This window comes from Bombyx mori, chromosome 15 (assembly GCF_030269925.1).
Source record: "Bombyx mori chromosome 15, ASM3026992v2".
NCBI classification, from domain to species: Eukaryota; Metazoa; Arthropoda; class Insecta; order Lepidoptera; family Bombycidae; genus Bombyx; species Bombyx mori.
Genome location: NC_085121.1, coordinates 11,869,430 through 11,887,552, shown reverse-complemented (window position 1 = coordinate 11,887,552; position 18,123 = coordinate 11,869,430). Strand labels below are relative to the sequence as shown.

The following is an 18,123-nucleotide window of genomic DNA, read 5'->3' as shown; positions in this document are numbered from 1 at the left end:
TTCAGACAAATTTCATAGCTGCCAATGAGTTCCTAAAATTGTTCCTTTATTGGTTTATCAGTTTGGTAAAAAGAAAATATCTATGAAAGCTTAAGAAAAGCCTTTATTTCGAAATCACAGACAAACATTTCAATATACAGTTTATACATTAAATAAATAAAATTTGATACAGATTATCAATTTCTAGGAATTAATTAGGTGGATATTTGTGTTTATATTATAAGTATTATTATCATTTGAATGCTTTAATTATTAGAAATTCCATAATATCAAATGCAATTCAAAACAAAACATTAATGGCCATATTGGTTTGATATGATGTGACAGGGCACAAACATGCAATATTTTTATCTTGCTGTCCTACTTTGTTAACATATCTTTAGAACTAGTTTTAATTACCTTGTTTATTATAGATAAGATTAAATTACATAATTTTAAATCAGTAAATTTATACAATTTACACATTATATGTTACAGGATCATAAAATTACATTTCATTTTTATTAATATTTACACAGTTGCGGCTTAAATCCAATTGTTAAAAATGCACAAATTAATTTTATAATTATAATACAATTATAATTTGTTGAAACAAGCATTTACAGCATCAACTAATGATGTGTCATTTGTGCGATTCTGCTTCCTCTTACATTTTGGACATGGTATATTTACATTCAAACATCTGTCATGAAATACACTGGAACATTCGTCACATCTGTATGTACCGGCAGTTTCGAATGGATACAAAATTTTTGGATCTTTGCAAACCTCGCAAATGAAACCTTTCTGACTACAAAGCCAACAGTCCAATACATGAGACCTAGCAAATGAAACCACTTTTTCTAACTGCAAAACCAAGGAACCATTTGGAATCTGTGCCAAATCTGAAATAGTATACAAATGGACATGCTCATACAAGTGTTCTCTTGGCCATATACGTTTCTGCAGATCTTCAATAACAGGCTCCCGACATGTAAAAATGTAAGCCCTTAAAAAGTTCAGTTGTATTCGAAGATCTTGTAAATGGGCCATATCTGAAACTCCGCAGTATATTTTAGGATTTAATTTCTTCATATCTATCCATGGATGATGTTGAAATTCTAATAAGAACAGGGCTGCTTTTTTAGAAACTGGGTATCTTTTGAAATCCCAATTATGTATAACTCTGGCAGGAATAATAAAAACATTTGGATCCATGCAATTAGAGCAATAGTATTCTCCAGTGTAAGCACAAACTTTAGCTCTTGATATTGTACTTCCCAACAAATCCTGACACCCTTTGCACTGGTAGTTTTGATGATCAAGACCCTGTTCTCTTGATAGTACCCCCAACTGTTGTATCAAGCTCTGTAGTTCAGGAACAGTAAATGATTCTGTCATTGAACTTGGAACAACTTCAAAGTCCAAACCCTGAAGAGCAGGGTCTTCTGGTGTAACAGGATCAATTTTTATGTTACTTCTAGCAACATCATCTGGAGTAAACTTCAGTTCTCTATGTATATCCTTGATGATGTCTCTCAGATTTGGCATGTTAGAGAATGTTTCAGCAAAAGGATTTGTTTGGTCCACTAATGAAGACAGACTTTTTATTTCTGGAGTTTTAATCATACTACTGCCATGTGAGGAATTTGAATGAATTGATGCATTTAAATCATCATTATTATCTGCTGACCAACCTTTACCAATTAATGAGTTGCCAGTAATAACAACTTCACAATGAGCTTCAAAATCTTCAGATTTCACTGAGGTAGGGGAGGCAAGCAGTTCATCTGCTGCATCTTGACTTGTTGATGGATATTGTATTGGAAGTGGTAATGATCCATCATTAGTAGCCATTTCATCACATATAACATCTGCATTTTTACTTTCAATAGTTTCATTTTTGTCATTTTCATCCAAATTACTCTTTGTTACTTTTCTAATATCACTTGAATTTTTAGATAGAATATAATCCAAAGCTTCATCCTCATTGAGAGCAAGTATTGGACCCAACCCAGTGATGCTAGGTGTGTGTATAGGGGTAGATGCCAATTTAGGTTTATCTTCTTCTTCAGTGATAATACTTGCCACATCTAATGCTGCACTGATGGGAGCAACCCTCACCCTGGGCACCCAAATACCTGCTATTATTAATACTTGTTCAGGCCAGTAATTTAATAGACTTGAATTAATCGGTAAATTGAACTGTACACATGTCTCTAGACCTTCTACTAGCCTTTGTGCCACATCCAATATCTCAGGATCACATACTAATGCATTACGATTGTAGAATGGTTTTATAGCTGAAATATTTTTGTGTAGAGTTGACATATATGAGGACAGCAAACATTCATTCAAAGCAATACGCAGCCAAGCTCGGCACTGACCAATTTCTGTGTTGATCTGAGGCAAAGATGAAATTTGATCTATATTTTGTCTGTGAGACAGTACTAGAACGAGCGGCCAAAAGTTTGGCTCGGGTTGCTGATCAGAATCGCCAGTGAGAGCATTTTTGGCTTTTCTTAATAATGTGTCCTTGAGACCGTGAAGAAAGACTGCTTCAAGGGCCATGCACAGGGTACTTGTAGAATCGGTCGAACCAAGAACACTGTGAAAATTTTCTTCAAATTGATTGTTATACTGTATGTCTTTAACACTTTCCGATAAGTTGTTTATTATTGATTCTTTAAGAATTGAGTCACGACTGCGTGTTGTGAATCCAGAAGCGACGCTCTTAAAAAACGACATGTTTTGTATGTGTATAAGAATTATATCTTAGGAAGGAATGGTCCGTCAATTTTATTTATTTATTACAAAAACAATAAATCTGTATTTCACTGACTCGAGTTTAGCGCAAAACAACTGTCATTAGTGATGTGCTAAATTTCCTTTTCGATATCAAATCAGGCAGCTTGAATACATTGAACGATTCTTGAACTCGAGTTTTCGAGTAGATTCTTGAACTCTTGTAAAACTTGTCGTCGTCGTGGCCTAAAGGATAAGACGTCCGGTGCATTCGTATCTAGCGATGCACCGGTGTTCGAATCCCGCAGGCGGGTACCAATTTTTCTAATGAAATACGTACTTAACAAAATGTTCACGATTGACTTCCACGGTGAAGGAATAACATCGTGTAATAAAAATCAAAACCCGCAAAATTATAATTTGCGTAATTACTGGTGGTAGGACCTCTTGTGAGTCCGCACGGGTAGGTACCACCGCCCCGCCTATTTCTGCCGTGAAGCAATAATGCGTTTCGGTTTGAAGGGTGGGGCAGCCGTTGTAACTATACCGAGACCTTGGAACTTATATCTCAAGGTGGGTGGCGCATTTACGTTGTGGATGTCTATGGGCTCCAGTAACCACTTAACACCAGGTGGGCTGTGAGATCATACACCCATCTAAGCAAAAAAAAAAAAAGTTAAAGTAATCGGATACGCAGAACATCTACAGTAACATCTCGAGCATCTACACTACTCTGAACCACTGAAGTAGGAAACCTTATATGCTCTGAACAAAGTTGAACATACATAATCAGCTTTACTTAATCGGTTTAGAATAAAAATGATAATTTATAAAAAAAAATTATAGTTATTATCTTACATGTATATTATAGCTTGTTAATGTTTACTAAACAGAAAATAGTATTTACATGCTTATAAATTAGTTACGAACAACAGACAGAACAGAAATTATACGTAATTGTTTCGTCTATTTTGAACAAAAATCACGAACGTTACACTTTTTTATAACACTAATGCTCATTATTAATTAATTATCAAATAAAGGAGAAAATTTCTTAATTCACATGGAAATAGGTTCTTAACTGTTTTTTGTTTTGGCTCATGGTCCATATTTCTTAATAGAATTTTATTATGTTGAGTGCTTTGAAACTGGTTCATTGGAGTGATTATCAAATATTTAATGTGTTATATATGGGAGTGATGTATGGGAGGGGGCAAAGATAAAACTGTGTGCTTAGTGCGAGTTTTTTAACGTTCTCAATAGCGTAAAAGTTAGGTCATATTTGTATGGAATGGGATCGTTTGCCTACGTTTGCCGCTGGGGCTAGTGATTTCGAACGTCATAGAGCGAGATCGGTAGACTTGCCAGCTAAAATCGGTATAATTGTACTATTTTGTACCCAAAATCGGTATTTGTCGCAAAATATACAATATCCAATAAATTGGTTTATTTATTGAAAAAAAAAAATTTACTGGCTAATTTATAACAATCATATTTAAGAATAATTATTTGTATACCAATATTGTTTGGCCATAGCTGCAGTCATCGTCGAATTAATTTCAAAATCATAACAATTAGATGTATTAAAGAGTCGTTTTGTATGTAATAGACCAGTGATTGATTCAGTAGACAGCCTATTTCGCTGTTTGTTTTCAAAAGATTAATAAGTGAAAATATGCGTTCAACGTTAGCGGATGAATAGGGAAGTTATAAAATATTAAGGATGAAATTAAACAACAAAGGAAACATTTGAGTTTCATCGGCATGTTTTAGTAAACTTACTTGACCCTAAAATAGTAATACATCATTAGGAAATGTTTTGATCTGTTCACAATTTCTTAAAATGCGCCACTCTATCAATTTCCTGGAAATCATTGCTCTGAATATTGGGAAAGAGCCTACTCTTAAGAAGTATCGAAGTAGTTTTAACTACTTAAACACTAAAAGCGTGAAATCGATAGAATTTCCATGTATACTCTGAAATCGTAGAAAAATCGTTATATTTCGGTATTTCGGTAGAACAGAGCCCATATCGGTAGAAATACCGAAAATCGGTAGGTTCGAGATCACTGCTAGGGGCACTTCCAACTGCATACAAAATTGGGTTCACTTTAACACTATCGAGAACGTTAAAAAACTCGCACTAAGCACATAGGTGGGGAAAAAAATTAACGCCGCCATAGATTATACACTAATATTTAGAAACTGCGCTCCAATACATAATAAACAAAGTAAATTAATTAAAATTTTACTAGTTGGTAGTTTGGTAGGTAATCGCCAATTAACTAAATAATAATAAGCCTGTTGATTTAAAAATACAATAGCAATTATCAGATTACTGTGATAATCTATGAGGGAGACAATAACTGTCAATTTAAATAGTAATACACACAATTTAGTCCTAATTTTAATTATTATTCATACTAAATGTTTAAAATTTCAGATTTCAGACTGATACATTATTAATTAAACAATAATAAAATAGGTACTGAAGGCATGTTTGACATCTTACATTCATTGTTAATACTATTTTTCATATGCTGCACATTAATTGGAGTTACTGATCAACATGAAAATTCTAAAAACCTCGGACAAGGTATAATACCAACTTTTTCTTCACATTTTCTTAGGATACATTTTAAATATTATATTGCGGAAATATACAGCACTGATATATAAAAAGCCTTATATATTTAAAATAAATGTTCTATTTTTGCAGAATTAATATTGTGTCGGAAATGTGGTGCTGATGTAGCCGATTCACATTATTTATTCAGCAAACAAAGTCCAGGAGCGCTAACAATAGACAAACAAAACCTGTTTGGCCACCAAAATGCTACAGTGCAAACATTAGTGAATCCATTTGGAGTGAAATTTGATATAGTTACTCTAGAAAAAGCAAAATGTGAAAATGTGGGCCCAGTAAGTTATTGTGCACCCAATCACATATACAAAATTTAAATAATACTGAATTGAATAGACTAAAAGCTATAATTATATGCTATATAATTTTTAGCCCCAAGGGGCTGATTCCTGGTTTCCCGGCTACACATGGCGTATATGTGCATGTCCTCATTGTGGCCAGCACCTTGGCTGGACGTTTGAGTCGACAGATTTGAGTCTTACCAAAGCAAAGGAACATGTTCACTCATTTCACGGTTTCATACTGAGTAATGTACTTGGAGAAAATTGTAAGTTAAGTACTATGATATCTATTTTTTATGTTATTAGTCCTTTATCTGTTTCAAATTACACATTTGTTTGTTTTATTTTATTTAAGAATCGAAACAATCACAATAAATCCCTGTGGGTTAGTGATGGGTCACCTTGTAAGATTTGAGTCAGAATTTTTTTGTCAAAATAAGTTTTTTTTTTTCAGTTACGGATTCTCTTATAATGATGCCAAAAATGTATAAAATGTAAGTAATCGCTTGAGACCATTAAATTATTTTTTTACTGTAATGAGTTTCATTTATGAGCTAACAACTCCACGAGTCTCCAAAGTAAGCCTAACAGTTAAAAACGGCTACTTAATGAGTAGGTCTACAACCATATCAGAATTGAAATCCACTGAGATACTGAGAGCAGAAACTCAATAGTTTCTTGCCAAATGAACATTGGTTCTGATGCTATGCCTAGGTATCACGTCGAATTCTTTGATGGTTTCAATGATTTGTGCTTTGCCTACTACTAGTTCTATTGGAACTAGGAAAGAAGAAGTGTTTAATTGCACTCTGAATTCTAGTAAAACTATAATAAAAATAATAAAGGCACAATCAACAGCTTAATTAACAATAACAGCATAGCAAACATAACACAACATAATCAACAGCACTCAAAATGGATCAGCTGACTCCACCAAGGTAGAATGGATTTGGATCCATCAGGACATGGCTTGAGTGTTGACTTTAAGTGGGGACTTTGTGTGAGCTGAGTTAGGATCTAGCTAGAGATTAGCAGTATAAGATTATCATACGTCAAAGTAGCAGTCTGATACTAGCTTCATATATATATACAGATAGATTCAAGAACTAGATCACATAGAACTCTGATGATTAATCTAGGGAGCGTGAGCAACCATACCCATAATTCTGACATATGCATACATATTACATAGCGTTTGTCCTTTCTGAAAAGAATTTACCGTACTTACAGATTATAAGATAGATATCAACCGCAAAATAAAGTATATCTGTTTAAAACCACGGATAGATAATCTTGTCATTTAAATTATTTTATGGAACAACATACTCAATCGGCGATATTACATAAATTAGTTTGATCCTCGAGGCTAGGTATTGTGCTCTAAATAAAGTATATTTAAAAATTTTATGCATTAAAGGATATTTACAAAATTAGTACGGTTGTTCAACGATTTTAATTGTAGATTAATAAAAACAATTAATTGTAAATAAATCGAAAATAAACTATTAAAACTTTTCCTTCATATTATGATTTTCGAGCGCATATTATGCCCATATGGATAGGTATCTCCAAGCTGTCTATTTATCCTGCAAAGCAAGTTATAAGTTTAAGTAAAATAGTCATTTTTAAAGATGAATCAACATTTAATGTTTGTTACCTGGTAAACTGATTAAAATAACTATTTCGTTCGTTTTTTATTTATTTATACTTAATTAACAAAAATAATAGTAAAATCAAAGTGTTATCATAAAGCATGAGGGCCGAGTCACACCGGAGTGGCAGCGGCCCTCGGCGTCGCCGCTGGCGGCCTCCAGACTGGAAGCGCCTAGTCTCCTCTTGACTAGTTTAGTTTTTTCATTCGGCTATGATACTCGTGTTTGGAGTGAACATGATGGAATTGGTAAATACATATGAACGCGCGAGCGGCCTTGTGTCGCCGCGGGCAGAATCACCGACAAGACGCACGTGGCGCGCGGGTGTTCGCTTCCCGGCGGGCGGGCGGCGGCTGTGTCGCGACCTTATCAAGCTTTTCAAGCAATACTGATCTTTTAAGTATATAGATGAAGTTTAAAATTATTTCACACTGAAAGTGTTCGCCACGACGCTGCCATTCCGATCTGACTCAGCCCTAACAAATTAGCTCAAGTTAACTTATGTACCTTTACTTGTTTCAAGATTTATTATTACAATAATAACACTCCACGCAGTGATATAATTGAGGGAAAAAAATGCAATTTAAGAAAAAAGTTACTAAAGTTTAAAAACAATTTCAAACAATGCTTCCCTGTTAGTATGCACTATTATATTTTGTAGTTACCTATACAAAATATAAAGCATGGTCCAAACTTTAGAAAAAAAAGTAAAATGTTACACTAATAGTCAATTTAATATGTGTATGTACTTTAACACAGTCACCTACCAACCATTGTCCACTCACTGAAAACATGATATTATAGTCATGGTTATTTGATTAAGTGCTAGCAAATCGTTGATGAAGTGATTGCCCTGTAGCAACTGGTGTGGGAGCGAAATTAACACCACTAGGAGCTTCAGTAGCATTTCCTCCATATGTTTTTCCCTGAATAGCAGCTATTTCTTTCTGTAATTTCGCATTTAATATTTGCTTGTTTATAAATTTTCTTCCGACTCCTCGACCAGTGCCTCTGCCTCTACCTCTACCCCTTGACCTCGTTGAGCTTGTGTTGGACCCTCCAGATCGGTTAGATTTGTTAGACGTCATTGATCGAACACTACCTGGACCTTTTCTTGAATTATAATTTCCTAGTTGATTATTCAGCTGTGCCAAACTTTGCCTATTCAGATAACCAGTGCTTCCAACACTGTTACGTCTTTTCCGAGCAAAATCATTAGCCACACTAACTGTTAACTGTGAAGCTGAACTGAAAGAGTTATTTCTTGATCGTGTGAATGTCTGTGATCTTATCATGTTATTTTTTAACATCATATTCTGCCTCTGTTCTTTTAAGATTTGGTCAGATCTCAATCCCACATTGCTATATCTATTTCCAGTGCTTAAACCTCTTCCTCTTTTAGAAACTCCTCGTTTAGCAATAGCGAGGGGTCTGCGCAAATTGATGCCACCTCTGCGTGTTGTAACACCTAGTCTACTATGAACATTTCCTCTTAAATCGGGATTAGAATATGCACGTTGCAACCTTTTTTGAGCTCCACCTAAAACAAGTTATTCCAAATTCTAAAAGTTATCTATTTTTTATAGCAAAACCATTATTATAAATGTGTTTATGTGAATAAGATGTATAATTACTATCTAAAGAATGCTGTGTAGAGAGATAGAATGCATATTTGATTGTCATATACAACAATGTGTAAAAGACTTCTTAGATGGCACATGATGGTTAACCCATGTAAATACTTGTCAGTGTTAAATAAAAGTGTTAAAATCTGGTATTAATTTATAATTATGTTCTTTGCCAAATTATATTACCTCTAAAAGATCTGCCACTTCTTGTCAAAGGAGGCATTCCAGTTTGTAGATCTTCTAATCCTGCCCGGCCCTTCGGAGTTAAAGCTCTAAGCTGTGATCGAGACCTGGATCTGTTGCGAGAGTTCGATCGGCGAGATTGACGAGAGCGAGATCTAGCCTGTGATTGTGATCGTGATCTAGATTGAGAACGACCTCTCTGCCCACGTGACTGTGAACGTCCTTGTCTAGACCCTCGATTAGCTGTGCGAGACTGGGGACGACCGCGTCCATTATTACCACGTCCGCGACCTCTGCCACCTCCTCGTCCAGGTCCTCTACCTCGGTTAATACCTCGTCCTCTAGATCTGCTTGCACGATTTTGTTGATTCTTTTTTATTATCTCATCTATAATAAAAAAATATTGAAATTAGAGTTGTTAAAGACTTTTTGTTTTTATTACTTTCATGTGTCATGATCTTCCCAATGACAAACCACCTGTTAACGAGGTTTCACACTCAATTATTCCAGGCAGTAAACATAAGACGGCGGTACCAACCCACACAGTCTCACAAGACTCACAGCAAACCCTGGCGTTATACTCAATACGGCTTGAGGCCGGGGTCATATACCCATTTTTTTTTTTATAAATAACGAGATACACGTTTAAAACCATCCAAGCTCATCAGATTTCAAAACTCATCTTGTAAATAACACTACATGAAGTGTGAATAATCGTATATAAATAGATCAAATCCAAAGATTTACTTACCTAGTGACATATTAACAGAATCTGCCATTTTGTTATAATTTGGTTTCCGTAATTTATAGACAGCGTGTTCTATTAAAAACCAATTTAACAGATCATGTAATTTGTAACTACATTAATAGTTTAATGTAAATAGTACGATAATAACATAAATACGTTTACCATTTCACAAGCGAAAAGTTAGGTTATGTCCGGTATGACCCTAGAGTAGTATTTTGTATTATTGTGTATAATCTATGGTATTGTATCACAGCATAGACTGACTTTTTGGCGGGAACGCGAGGAATGAAATTGTGATTTGTTTAATTTTGTCTATTTAATGTTTCTTCAGTTAAATGTGTAATAACGGTGGTTTTTAACTGTTTAATATCGGTGAAAGTGCGCAAATTAGACATGTGTAAGTAATGCGAGTGATATTACTCGGGTAATATTACTCTACGATGTAATGCAACATCACACATTACGCGAAGGAAACAAACATCACACTATCACCCAACATGTTTCTTTCTTTGTCGTGTAATGTTGCTTAATACACGAACGGAACCGAGCGAGCGAGACAGACCGATCGACGCAAAATAAATGAGCAAGCGACACGGAATTATTCCTAGTGATTTTGAACCGTATGTCCTGGCCGCTAGGTACATTTTTATACCTATGGTACGTCTGAATTTTAATATAGGTATTTGTGTTTATATTTTTCATGCGGCCAGCCGGTAGCTCCCCGCAAGTACTTACTTAATTTTTTATTCGCAACTTTTGTAAAATCGCTAGTCGCTCGTAATTGTTTAGTAATATTTCATATTAATTTTTTTTTTTTTTTTTTTTTTTTTTTTTTTTTTTTTTTTTTTTTTTTTTTTTTTTTTTTTTTTTTTTTTTTTTTTTTTTTTTTATTGCTTAGATGGATGGACGAGCTCACAGCCCACCTGGTGTTAAGTGGTTACTGGAGCCCATAGACATCTACAACGTAATGCGCCACCCACCTCGAGATATAAGTTCTAAGATCTCAGTATAGTTACAACGGCTACCCCACCCTTCGAACCGAAACGCATTACTGCTTCACGGCGGAAATAGGCGGGGTGGTGGTACCTACCCGTGCGGACTCCCAAGAGGTCCTACCACCAGTGATTACGCAAATTATAATTTTGCGGGTTTGATTTTTTATTACACGATGTTATTCCTTCACCGTGGAAGTCAATCGTGAACATTTGTTGAGTACGTATTTCATTAGAAAAATTGGTACCCGCCTGCGGGATTCGAACACCGGTGCATCGCTACATACGAATGCATCGGACGTCTTATCCTTTAGGCCACAACGACTTCATTTGATTTGAATTACTTAAGCACTTGTTTGAAGATAGTTTTATTATTTGTTTTAATGCGTGTTTAATAAGTGAAAGAAATAACGGCGTCTAAATGAAAGTACAGTCCTCCTTGGATGCACTTTGAGGATATCGCGCCGAAACAATGCATCTACTGCTCTCGTATATTAACATTATTGTCGAGCTCAATTTACAGTCTAAGTCGCCATATGAAATCCGTTCATCCCACAATAAATTATATTAAGTAAAAAATAAAATTATTATATTATTAAGTAAGTCAATCTGTCAAGTAATATAACAGTGTATTACAATACAAAGTTCATACTTTGTATTGTAATACACTACTGTAATGACACACCCGAATCGAATATTACTCGAAAACATTACACATCACTCTTAACATTACTCGGTGCGTTCAATAGATACTGTGACGACGAATACATTGTATCTATACACCCGAATCATTACCTAAGTGATGTGTTTATACACATCACTTTGAACGCACCGAGTAATGTTATGAGTGATGTGTAATGTTTTCGAGTAATATCACCTATCTGTAAAAGTGATGTCATATCACATTACATTGGGAAGTGATGTTTTGCGCAAGTCTAGCGCAAATGTGGGAAAATCACTGGGGAAAATGAAACAAAGTTGCCAGACGTAACTTCTCGGAATCCTCCAAAAAGTCAACTAAAAAAATTTCAGTAAATTATGTACCACCATTTTACTGAGATTATATTTCATCCTATATCATCTCATCACATTTCATTTAATTTCATCCCATTAATGTCTCAAATTAATCATCTTTATTTCATTTCATTTCTTTTCACTCCATATCATCTATATATTAATACTACTACTACTACTGAGCTGGCGCTATGACCCCGAAGTGGGTCTTGGCCCACTTGGCAAAGTTTGGCAAGAATGGCAAAGTTTATTCCGACAATAAACTTTGCCATTCATCCCGGCGCTGCGCAACACCTTGCCAGTCCGACACTTGGAGCTCCCGTAAATTTCCTTCCACAGCGTCACATCAGCTGTACTTGGGCCTCCCTACGGGGCGGCGTCCCTCCGGTACACCCGTGTACACCCGTTTCACAGCCCGATCCTGCTCCATACGTACTACATGTCCGAGCCATCCGAGCCTCCGTGCCTTCATCTCCCCCAGAATATTTGGCTCTATACGCCCTATACTATCCCCCGGGTGGCGGATGGGGGAGTGGTCGGTAGTACAGCCTAGCTAGCTGCCGGCTAAGTCCGATGGGCTCGCTGACCAAAGTAGGGTGTGGTCCTCCTGCATTTCGGGGGTTATGCAAGGGGCTGACAACCCCTTCATGTAAAAAAACTTTTGTTACGAAACCGACAAGAAAACAGAAACGATCCGATCCCATATATATTTTATACGTGAAGCAAAAACTTTGTATCCCTTTTTACGAAAATTGCGCAGACGGAGGAGTATGAAATTTTCCACACTTATAGAGAATATAGAGAAGAAGTGCACAATGCTAATATTTTTTTAAAATAATGCGTAAAAGATACATTAAATCAATAAAGAAAACATTACACACACTACATACCATGTATTTGACGCAACACGCATGCATACTATTTATTGTCAAACTTTTGTTCTTGACGCCTGTTGTCAAATTGAGAATAGATTAAATATTGTTTGTGTTGTTAATATTTTTTATAGTTGTAGTCTTGGCGAAATTTGTGATTATAGAAGTATAACATACAATCATAATAGTGTACAAACTTACAATTCCAATTAATTATAGTCGAATTTCGACTACTGCGGGACCTCTAGTTTATCATAAAAATATGATTAAATTAAAATAAGACATGACCTTAGTCATGATCTTAGTTACCAGGTCATAAAATCCCTTAAAAAAACAGCAGACTACTGTGAGATGCTGACGCTTGCTTTTTTTTCCTACCTATGCTGATAGCCTTGAGAGGCTATTTCAGCTTCGCCCTAACGTGTAGGTGAGCTCACGGGGCTCAAACCTGACTATGTTGCTAACACGAACCCTAGCAAGAGCCGTGCTTCGCAGAATCTACCACCGGATCGGAAACAACCCACTGAAAAGATCCAGGGAGAAACTCAGTGGGCTGTGTTTGTGGGTTAATTTACTCGTCGAGCCTTTTGTCGAACCCGTCGCTTGCGACGAGAACGATAACCGGTATATACTCACGCATTTTCACAGAGTTAATATATTAGATAATACGCGTATGGTAGGTATGTATATATTGTAGATTATTATTGTACTATAGTATAATTATTTTGTCCGTGCAGCTTGGGTCATAAAATATAGCCCGGCTAGGGCGGTGAGCATGTTCCGCGGACGCAACGCCATTATAGATAAAAACAAATGAGTCATCGATGGCAGGTACATAGCGGCGGGGTGGTATACAAAGGGTGGTGAGACATTGTTATGTCATTTGTACTTACCTGAAAATTATAGTACATTACGTCGAAGAGTAATGTGTTTCATGCATTCGTTCTCTGAATTTCTTTAGTGACACAATGGCTACTCCTTTGTTTTGTATCAAAACGGCAGAATTTATTCAAAATAATATTTGCACGTGTTGTTATCAACAATGTGTTAAATATATTACTGAAATAAGAATAGATCCCGTAAAGTTACAAAGTGTTAATTTCTGCCGTTGCCGTTAACTTGCTGCGGCGATATGTGGTGTAAGTTTTCGATTAGTGATTTTTTCTTTCATTTTTATCACTAACCCACAAAATGACAAAACTAAATACACTATCGATAACGCTTATCGATAACAATAATGCGCATCACTATGCCCGTCCATAAGGCTTGTCAGTGGAAGAGAGAGCGAAATACTCGCTTCACCGTTCCGATTTTTTATGACCCAAACTGCACGGACAAAATAATTCTACTATAGTCTCTTTTCTTTCTTCGTTTCTTGCTATAATATGCCATTGTTGCCTAATTTATAAAAACAAAAAAACCACAAATATCATCAAACTATATTGCGTTTGATATATGAAATTGTAATCCTTGATTCACTTGATCTTGATCACTAAATTAAACAAAACTGATGTAAATTTTAATTTCAGTGAAGTTTATTAACAAAATGAAAAAAAAAGATGAAATAAATAACATTTTATGTTTATAATAATTATTCATTTGTACATTTTTTTCTTGTGTGTAATCTGATGAAAAACGCTTTTTTTATTGTTTTTAGGCTTACTTTGTAATAAATAGGCTGGCCACTGTGTGTGAGTTGTTTGGATACGTTTTACATCACATTATACATTATTAAAATTCTTTTACATACGAGAAGAGCAGCTAGGACATACAATGCTATACATATTGATGTTGGACTTTTAGACAATGCTATAATTAAATATTGAGTAAATTTATTGTACATTTGAATTTTTATTTTCAGAACGTCCTAAATATGAGTAATTATTAACAATAATATCTTTATATGCAAAATATTTAAGATTTAGAAAATTATATTTTTATGTTACAAGGAATTTTGTGTAACATTGTAATGCCATCATCGTAGAGATATTTGAGTAGACTTATTCATAAATATTTATCGTTTTTTCGTGTCGTTACCAAGAAAAAATACTCCTTGAATTTTATAAAAGAAAGTTTAATCTAGCAACGGTCACGTAGACCATGGTGTAAAAGTGCAAAAAATTGACAAAATTCGATGGCTCGCTTGATAGTTAGACGTTAAATCATCACTTTAATATTAATACTGCTTTACATTTTTTCTTTTGTTAAACTATACATAGGTATAACAATGCTGGCAGTGAATTCGTAATTTATTTCGGAATAATCTCTTTTTAAAGTTTCGTTTCAGTTCTTTTTAACATATTTTGCAACAGAACAATGTTATGCAACAGAATATTGGACGAAATCGTAGGGTTAAGTTCCCACCATAAACATTCAAATCCATTTTAAGGAAACATACACTGATTATGTGCCTGTGACATTGTTATTTCTATGTATTAGAACTTAAACACATACATATATTTTGGAGCATAACAAGACTAAATCCATGAAATCTTTTAAATGTTTTAAAACAATTCACACAGTTTCAGTTACATACTTTAGAAACACTAAAGTATTGTTTCCTTACAAATTCCTAAGTGTATGTAAATGTTTATGTACAATAAATATTATTTATTAAATTAATAACAAAACTATAGATGACAATTTTCTGATAATAACAGACAAATTTTCCTCATAACTTATAACAATTTTAGGCACTAGACAGTCAAAGGCAAAGTGATTTTGATGAGTAAATGCATCCTTACATTAAAAGTTTTATTTTACAACTTGGCACTATACTTAAATACGTTGACAGTGTAATAGCCGCCAAAATACCTTAAAACAACTAGTCAATAAGTCAAATCTTTTTAATACAAAATATCAATAAAACTAAATTTATAATTAAAAATAATTTTTAGAGCAATTTTAATATTCGAATTCCTCGAATCTTTTATAATTGACTATGTACATACATCATACATTTAAACTAGATCTAAAATATTTAAAAATATGAGCCGAGTGTGTAAAGTGAATCACAGATTAAGTATAATATTGTGTTAACCCGAAGGTCGCGGCCGCAGACAGACCTCACTTGTACTAAGGCCCTTAATGATGTACATAACAGACACACGCCTTGACAGGGACACGTCTAATATCAAAACATGCATACTTAAGTACATTCATATAGTGCAAGCAATGTATTATTTGAAACTGACAAATTCATAAGGCAAAATGTAGCTCAGATGTACAACAAAACTGTTCGCAAGTTTGATATCCTCGTTCGATGGAAAAATATATTATTTGGAGTTTGTTCTCGAGCGACGTTAAAGGCGGATGTCGGTAGAGGCTGTGGCCAACAGCGAGGCGGAATGCTGCGGCCGCCACGACGCACCTTCCGCCTCGCCTGGGGACTTTCGGTTCGCCTCCTGCGGCCCGTACCTGTGCAGACTCAGGAACTTCAAGTTGGCGACGATCGATGAGTTCATGGGGCGCGGGGGGATGTTGACTGTGGTGGCGGAGCGCTCGATGCGCCGCGGACGAGCCTCCTCCGCAGTCAGCTCCAGCGACCGTCCGCGCCCCGTCAGCCTCGCTTGACCGAAACGCGGAGTCAAGCGCCCGAACATGTTGTCTTTTTCTTCACGTCGGGAGTTGCCCGTCGCCTCTTCAAGAGGTTTTTGTTTCCGTTTAAAAAAAAAGGGAGTTAGACGTTCAGCGAAAAGCCGCGATGAGGAAGCGGTGCGAGCTGCTTCCGGCACGTTAGAAGTCGAACTGGATGTTTTGAGGGGTCGAGTCGGACTGATCCGAGATCGGGTCGGGTTTGATTTCCGCTGTACGCTCGAACGTTGGAACGGTTCATTAGATTGGTCGACGGCCTCCGAAGCCTCCTCCCCAAAGTTCTCCGGTACTGGAGATTCGTCTTCGCACACTCTGAGCACACAGTATGATCCGCGTTGTAGTTCATCGATCAAACTGTCATCTGTGGAGACGGCGTCGGCAGCGCTAGAGGGACGCGGCGGCTCGACGGGGCGGGGACGGGTGCGGGGCGGCACCGCGGGAGGAGGCTCATCATCAAGAGCGCGGGCCCGACTCACGAAGTCTGACATCAGCTCGTACTCTCGACATCGCGGCGGAGGTTCAACCGGCACATAGTCGGCAGGAGGGTCGATGAAGGCGCGGGGAGGCGATAGTCGTGCCGGTTTGGGCGGCCGAGCGGGTCGCTCCGACGCGTCGCTGTCGTCGGCCGGCTCGTGCCGCAAGCAGGACATGGCGAGGTACCCGCTGCCGGCGGAGCGCGTCGACTTACCGGACGAGCGCTCGTCGGCGTGCCGGCGCAGCGACTCTGTGCTCGAAGTCATGTCGTTGCGCCGCAGCGGCTTACCGTCGAGATCGACCGCAGCGTCGCTGCGCCAATTTCGCCACGGCAACCCGCCGCAGTCCACCCCTCCTGCTCCGGCTAAGTGTAAATAGTTGTCGTCACCTATTGGCGCTTGTCTGCAACAATTGTTTGAAATACTTTTTTAAGAAATACTTTTAGTTTAATGAATATTAACGTATAGAAAAATTCCTTACTTGCTTCCGTATTTAGTTTCTCGAGCTAGCGACCGTCGGTATATTCGATGCTGGTGCTCTAGGTTAAACATAGCCTCTTGCAACTCTCGTAGGGTAGCCGCTTCTGCCTCACGTTCTTCTATACTCGTAGTTACTGGAAACGAAACAATAATTAAATAAAACAAACACAAGTAAATAACGATAAGATTTTGATTACAGTGTGCTTAGTGCGAGTTTTTTAACGTTCTCGATAGCGTAAAAGTTAGTTCATATTTGTATGGAGTGGGGTCGCTTGCGTACGTTTGCCGCTAGGGGCGCTGTTCCAACTGCATATAAAACTGGCTTAACTTTTACGCTATCGAGAACGTTAAGAAACTCGCACTAAGCATACTGAACGTGGTACTCACGTTGAGGTCGGTGTAGCCTGTCGTCGAGTGCGGCGGCGTGCGAGACGAGCAGCGCGTGCAGCCGCTGCAGGTCCCGCGCCGGGTCGAGCCGCAGCGCCAGAGCGACGCCAGCCGCGGTGCCGTCCCCCGCCTCCATGCCGTTCTCTGTCCCACCGCAACCTTCCGCTACTGCTTCCGTGCGACCGCAACTAAACAACAAATTCACCATATATAAATCACTAATAAAATCGTAACACGCTTCAACTATTGTTGAAACGATCAATGAGCCGTATCCATGTAAGTAGGTTCTTAGTTGTTTATATTGGTTAACGGGCTCACGGCACACCTGGTGTAAAATGATCACCCAAACTCATAGACATTCGTTATAGCGGCATTCATCTTGTAATATCTACCTAAAATTTCAACTGAATTGTATAGGGGTTGTGCCGCCCTTCTAAACATAACGCATGAG

General features: G+C 37.1%; 4 protein-coding genes across 6 annotated transcripts in view; 1 reads left to right on the top strand and 3 right to left on the bottom strand.

Moving 5' to 3' along the window:
• Nucleotides 1-85: 85 nt before the first annotated feature.
• Nucleotides 86-3,395, bottom strand: LOC101738297 (uncharacterized). The gene has a single exon (XM_004924560.4). The coding sequence runs from the start codon at nucleotides 2,725-2,727 to the stop codon at nucleotides 577-579; it is 2,151 nt and encodes a 716-aa protein (XP_004924617.1). The 5' UTR covers nucleotides 2,728-3,395; the 3' UTR covers nucleotides 86-576.
• Nucleotides 3,396-4,728: 1,333 nt separating this feature from the next.
• On the top strand, nucleotides 4,729-6,182 carry LOC101738435 (protein cereblon). 3 transcript variants are annotated; one of them, XM_062672665.1, is made up of 5 exons: nucleotides 4,729-4,879; nucleotides 5,168-5,320; nucleotides 5,444-5,646; nucleotides 5,741-5,915; nucleotides 6,104-6,182. In XM_062672665.1, exons 2-5 carry the CDS (start codon nucleotides 5,221-5,223, stop codon nucleotides 6,145-6,147), a joined length of 522 nt encoding a protein of 173 aa, XP_062528649.1. In that variant the 5' UTR covers nucleotides 4,729-4,879; nucleotides 5,168-5,220; the 3' UTR covers nucleotides 6,148-6,182. The 3 variants fall into 3 exon arrangements, with proteins under 3 accessions (XP_062528649.1, XP_004924619.1, XP_062528648.1); XM_004924562.5 differs by having other exon boundaries at nucleotides 4,797-4,990; XM_062672664.1 differs by having other exon boundaries at nucleotides 4,817-5,320; nucleotides 5,741-6,182.
• A 1,148-nt stretch (nucleotides 6,183-7,330) lies between these two features.
• LOC101738655 (serine/arginine-rich splicing factor 4) lies at nucleotides 7,331-11,193 on the bottom strand. Its single transcript, XM_038015962.2, has 3 exons — nucleotides 9,864-11,193; nucleotides 9,116-9,499; nucleotides 7,331-8,841 (listed from the first exon to the last, which is right to left on the bottom strand). The coding sequence occupies exons 1-3, from the start codon at nucleotides 9,889-9,891 to the stop codon at nucleotides 8,120-8,122; spliced, it is 1,134 nt and encodes a 377-aa protein (XP_037871890.1). The 5' UTR covers nucleotides 9,892-11,193; the 3' UTR covers nucleotides 7,331-8,119.
• Nucleotides 11,194-14,251: 3,058 nt separating this feature from the next.
• Nucleotides 14,252-18,123, bottom strand: part of LOC101738793 (GTPase-activating protein) — a 31,817-nt gene continuing 27,945 nt past the window's right edge. Inside the window, exons 14-16 of the mRNA XM_004924564.5 lie at nucleotides 17,673-17,860; nucleotides 17,287-17,419; nucleotides 14,252-17,208 (exon numbers count right to left, since the gene is read on the bottom strand). Coding sequence (XP_004924621.1) covers nucleotides 16,041-17,208; nucleotides 17,287-17,419; nucleotides 17,673-17,860 — 1,489 coding nt within the window. The 3' untranslated portion in view covers nucleotides 14,252-16,040. The remainder of the gene's footprint in view (nucleotides 17,209-17,286; nucleotides 17,420-17,672; nucleotides 17,861-18,123) is intronic.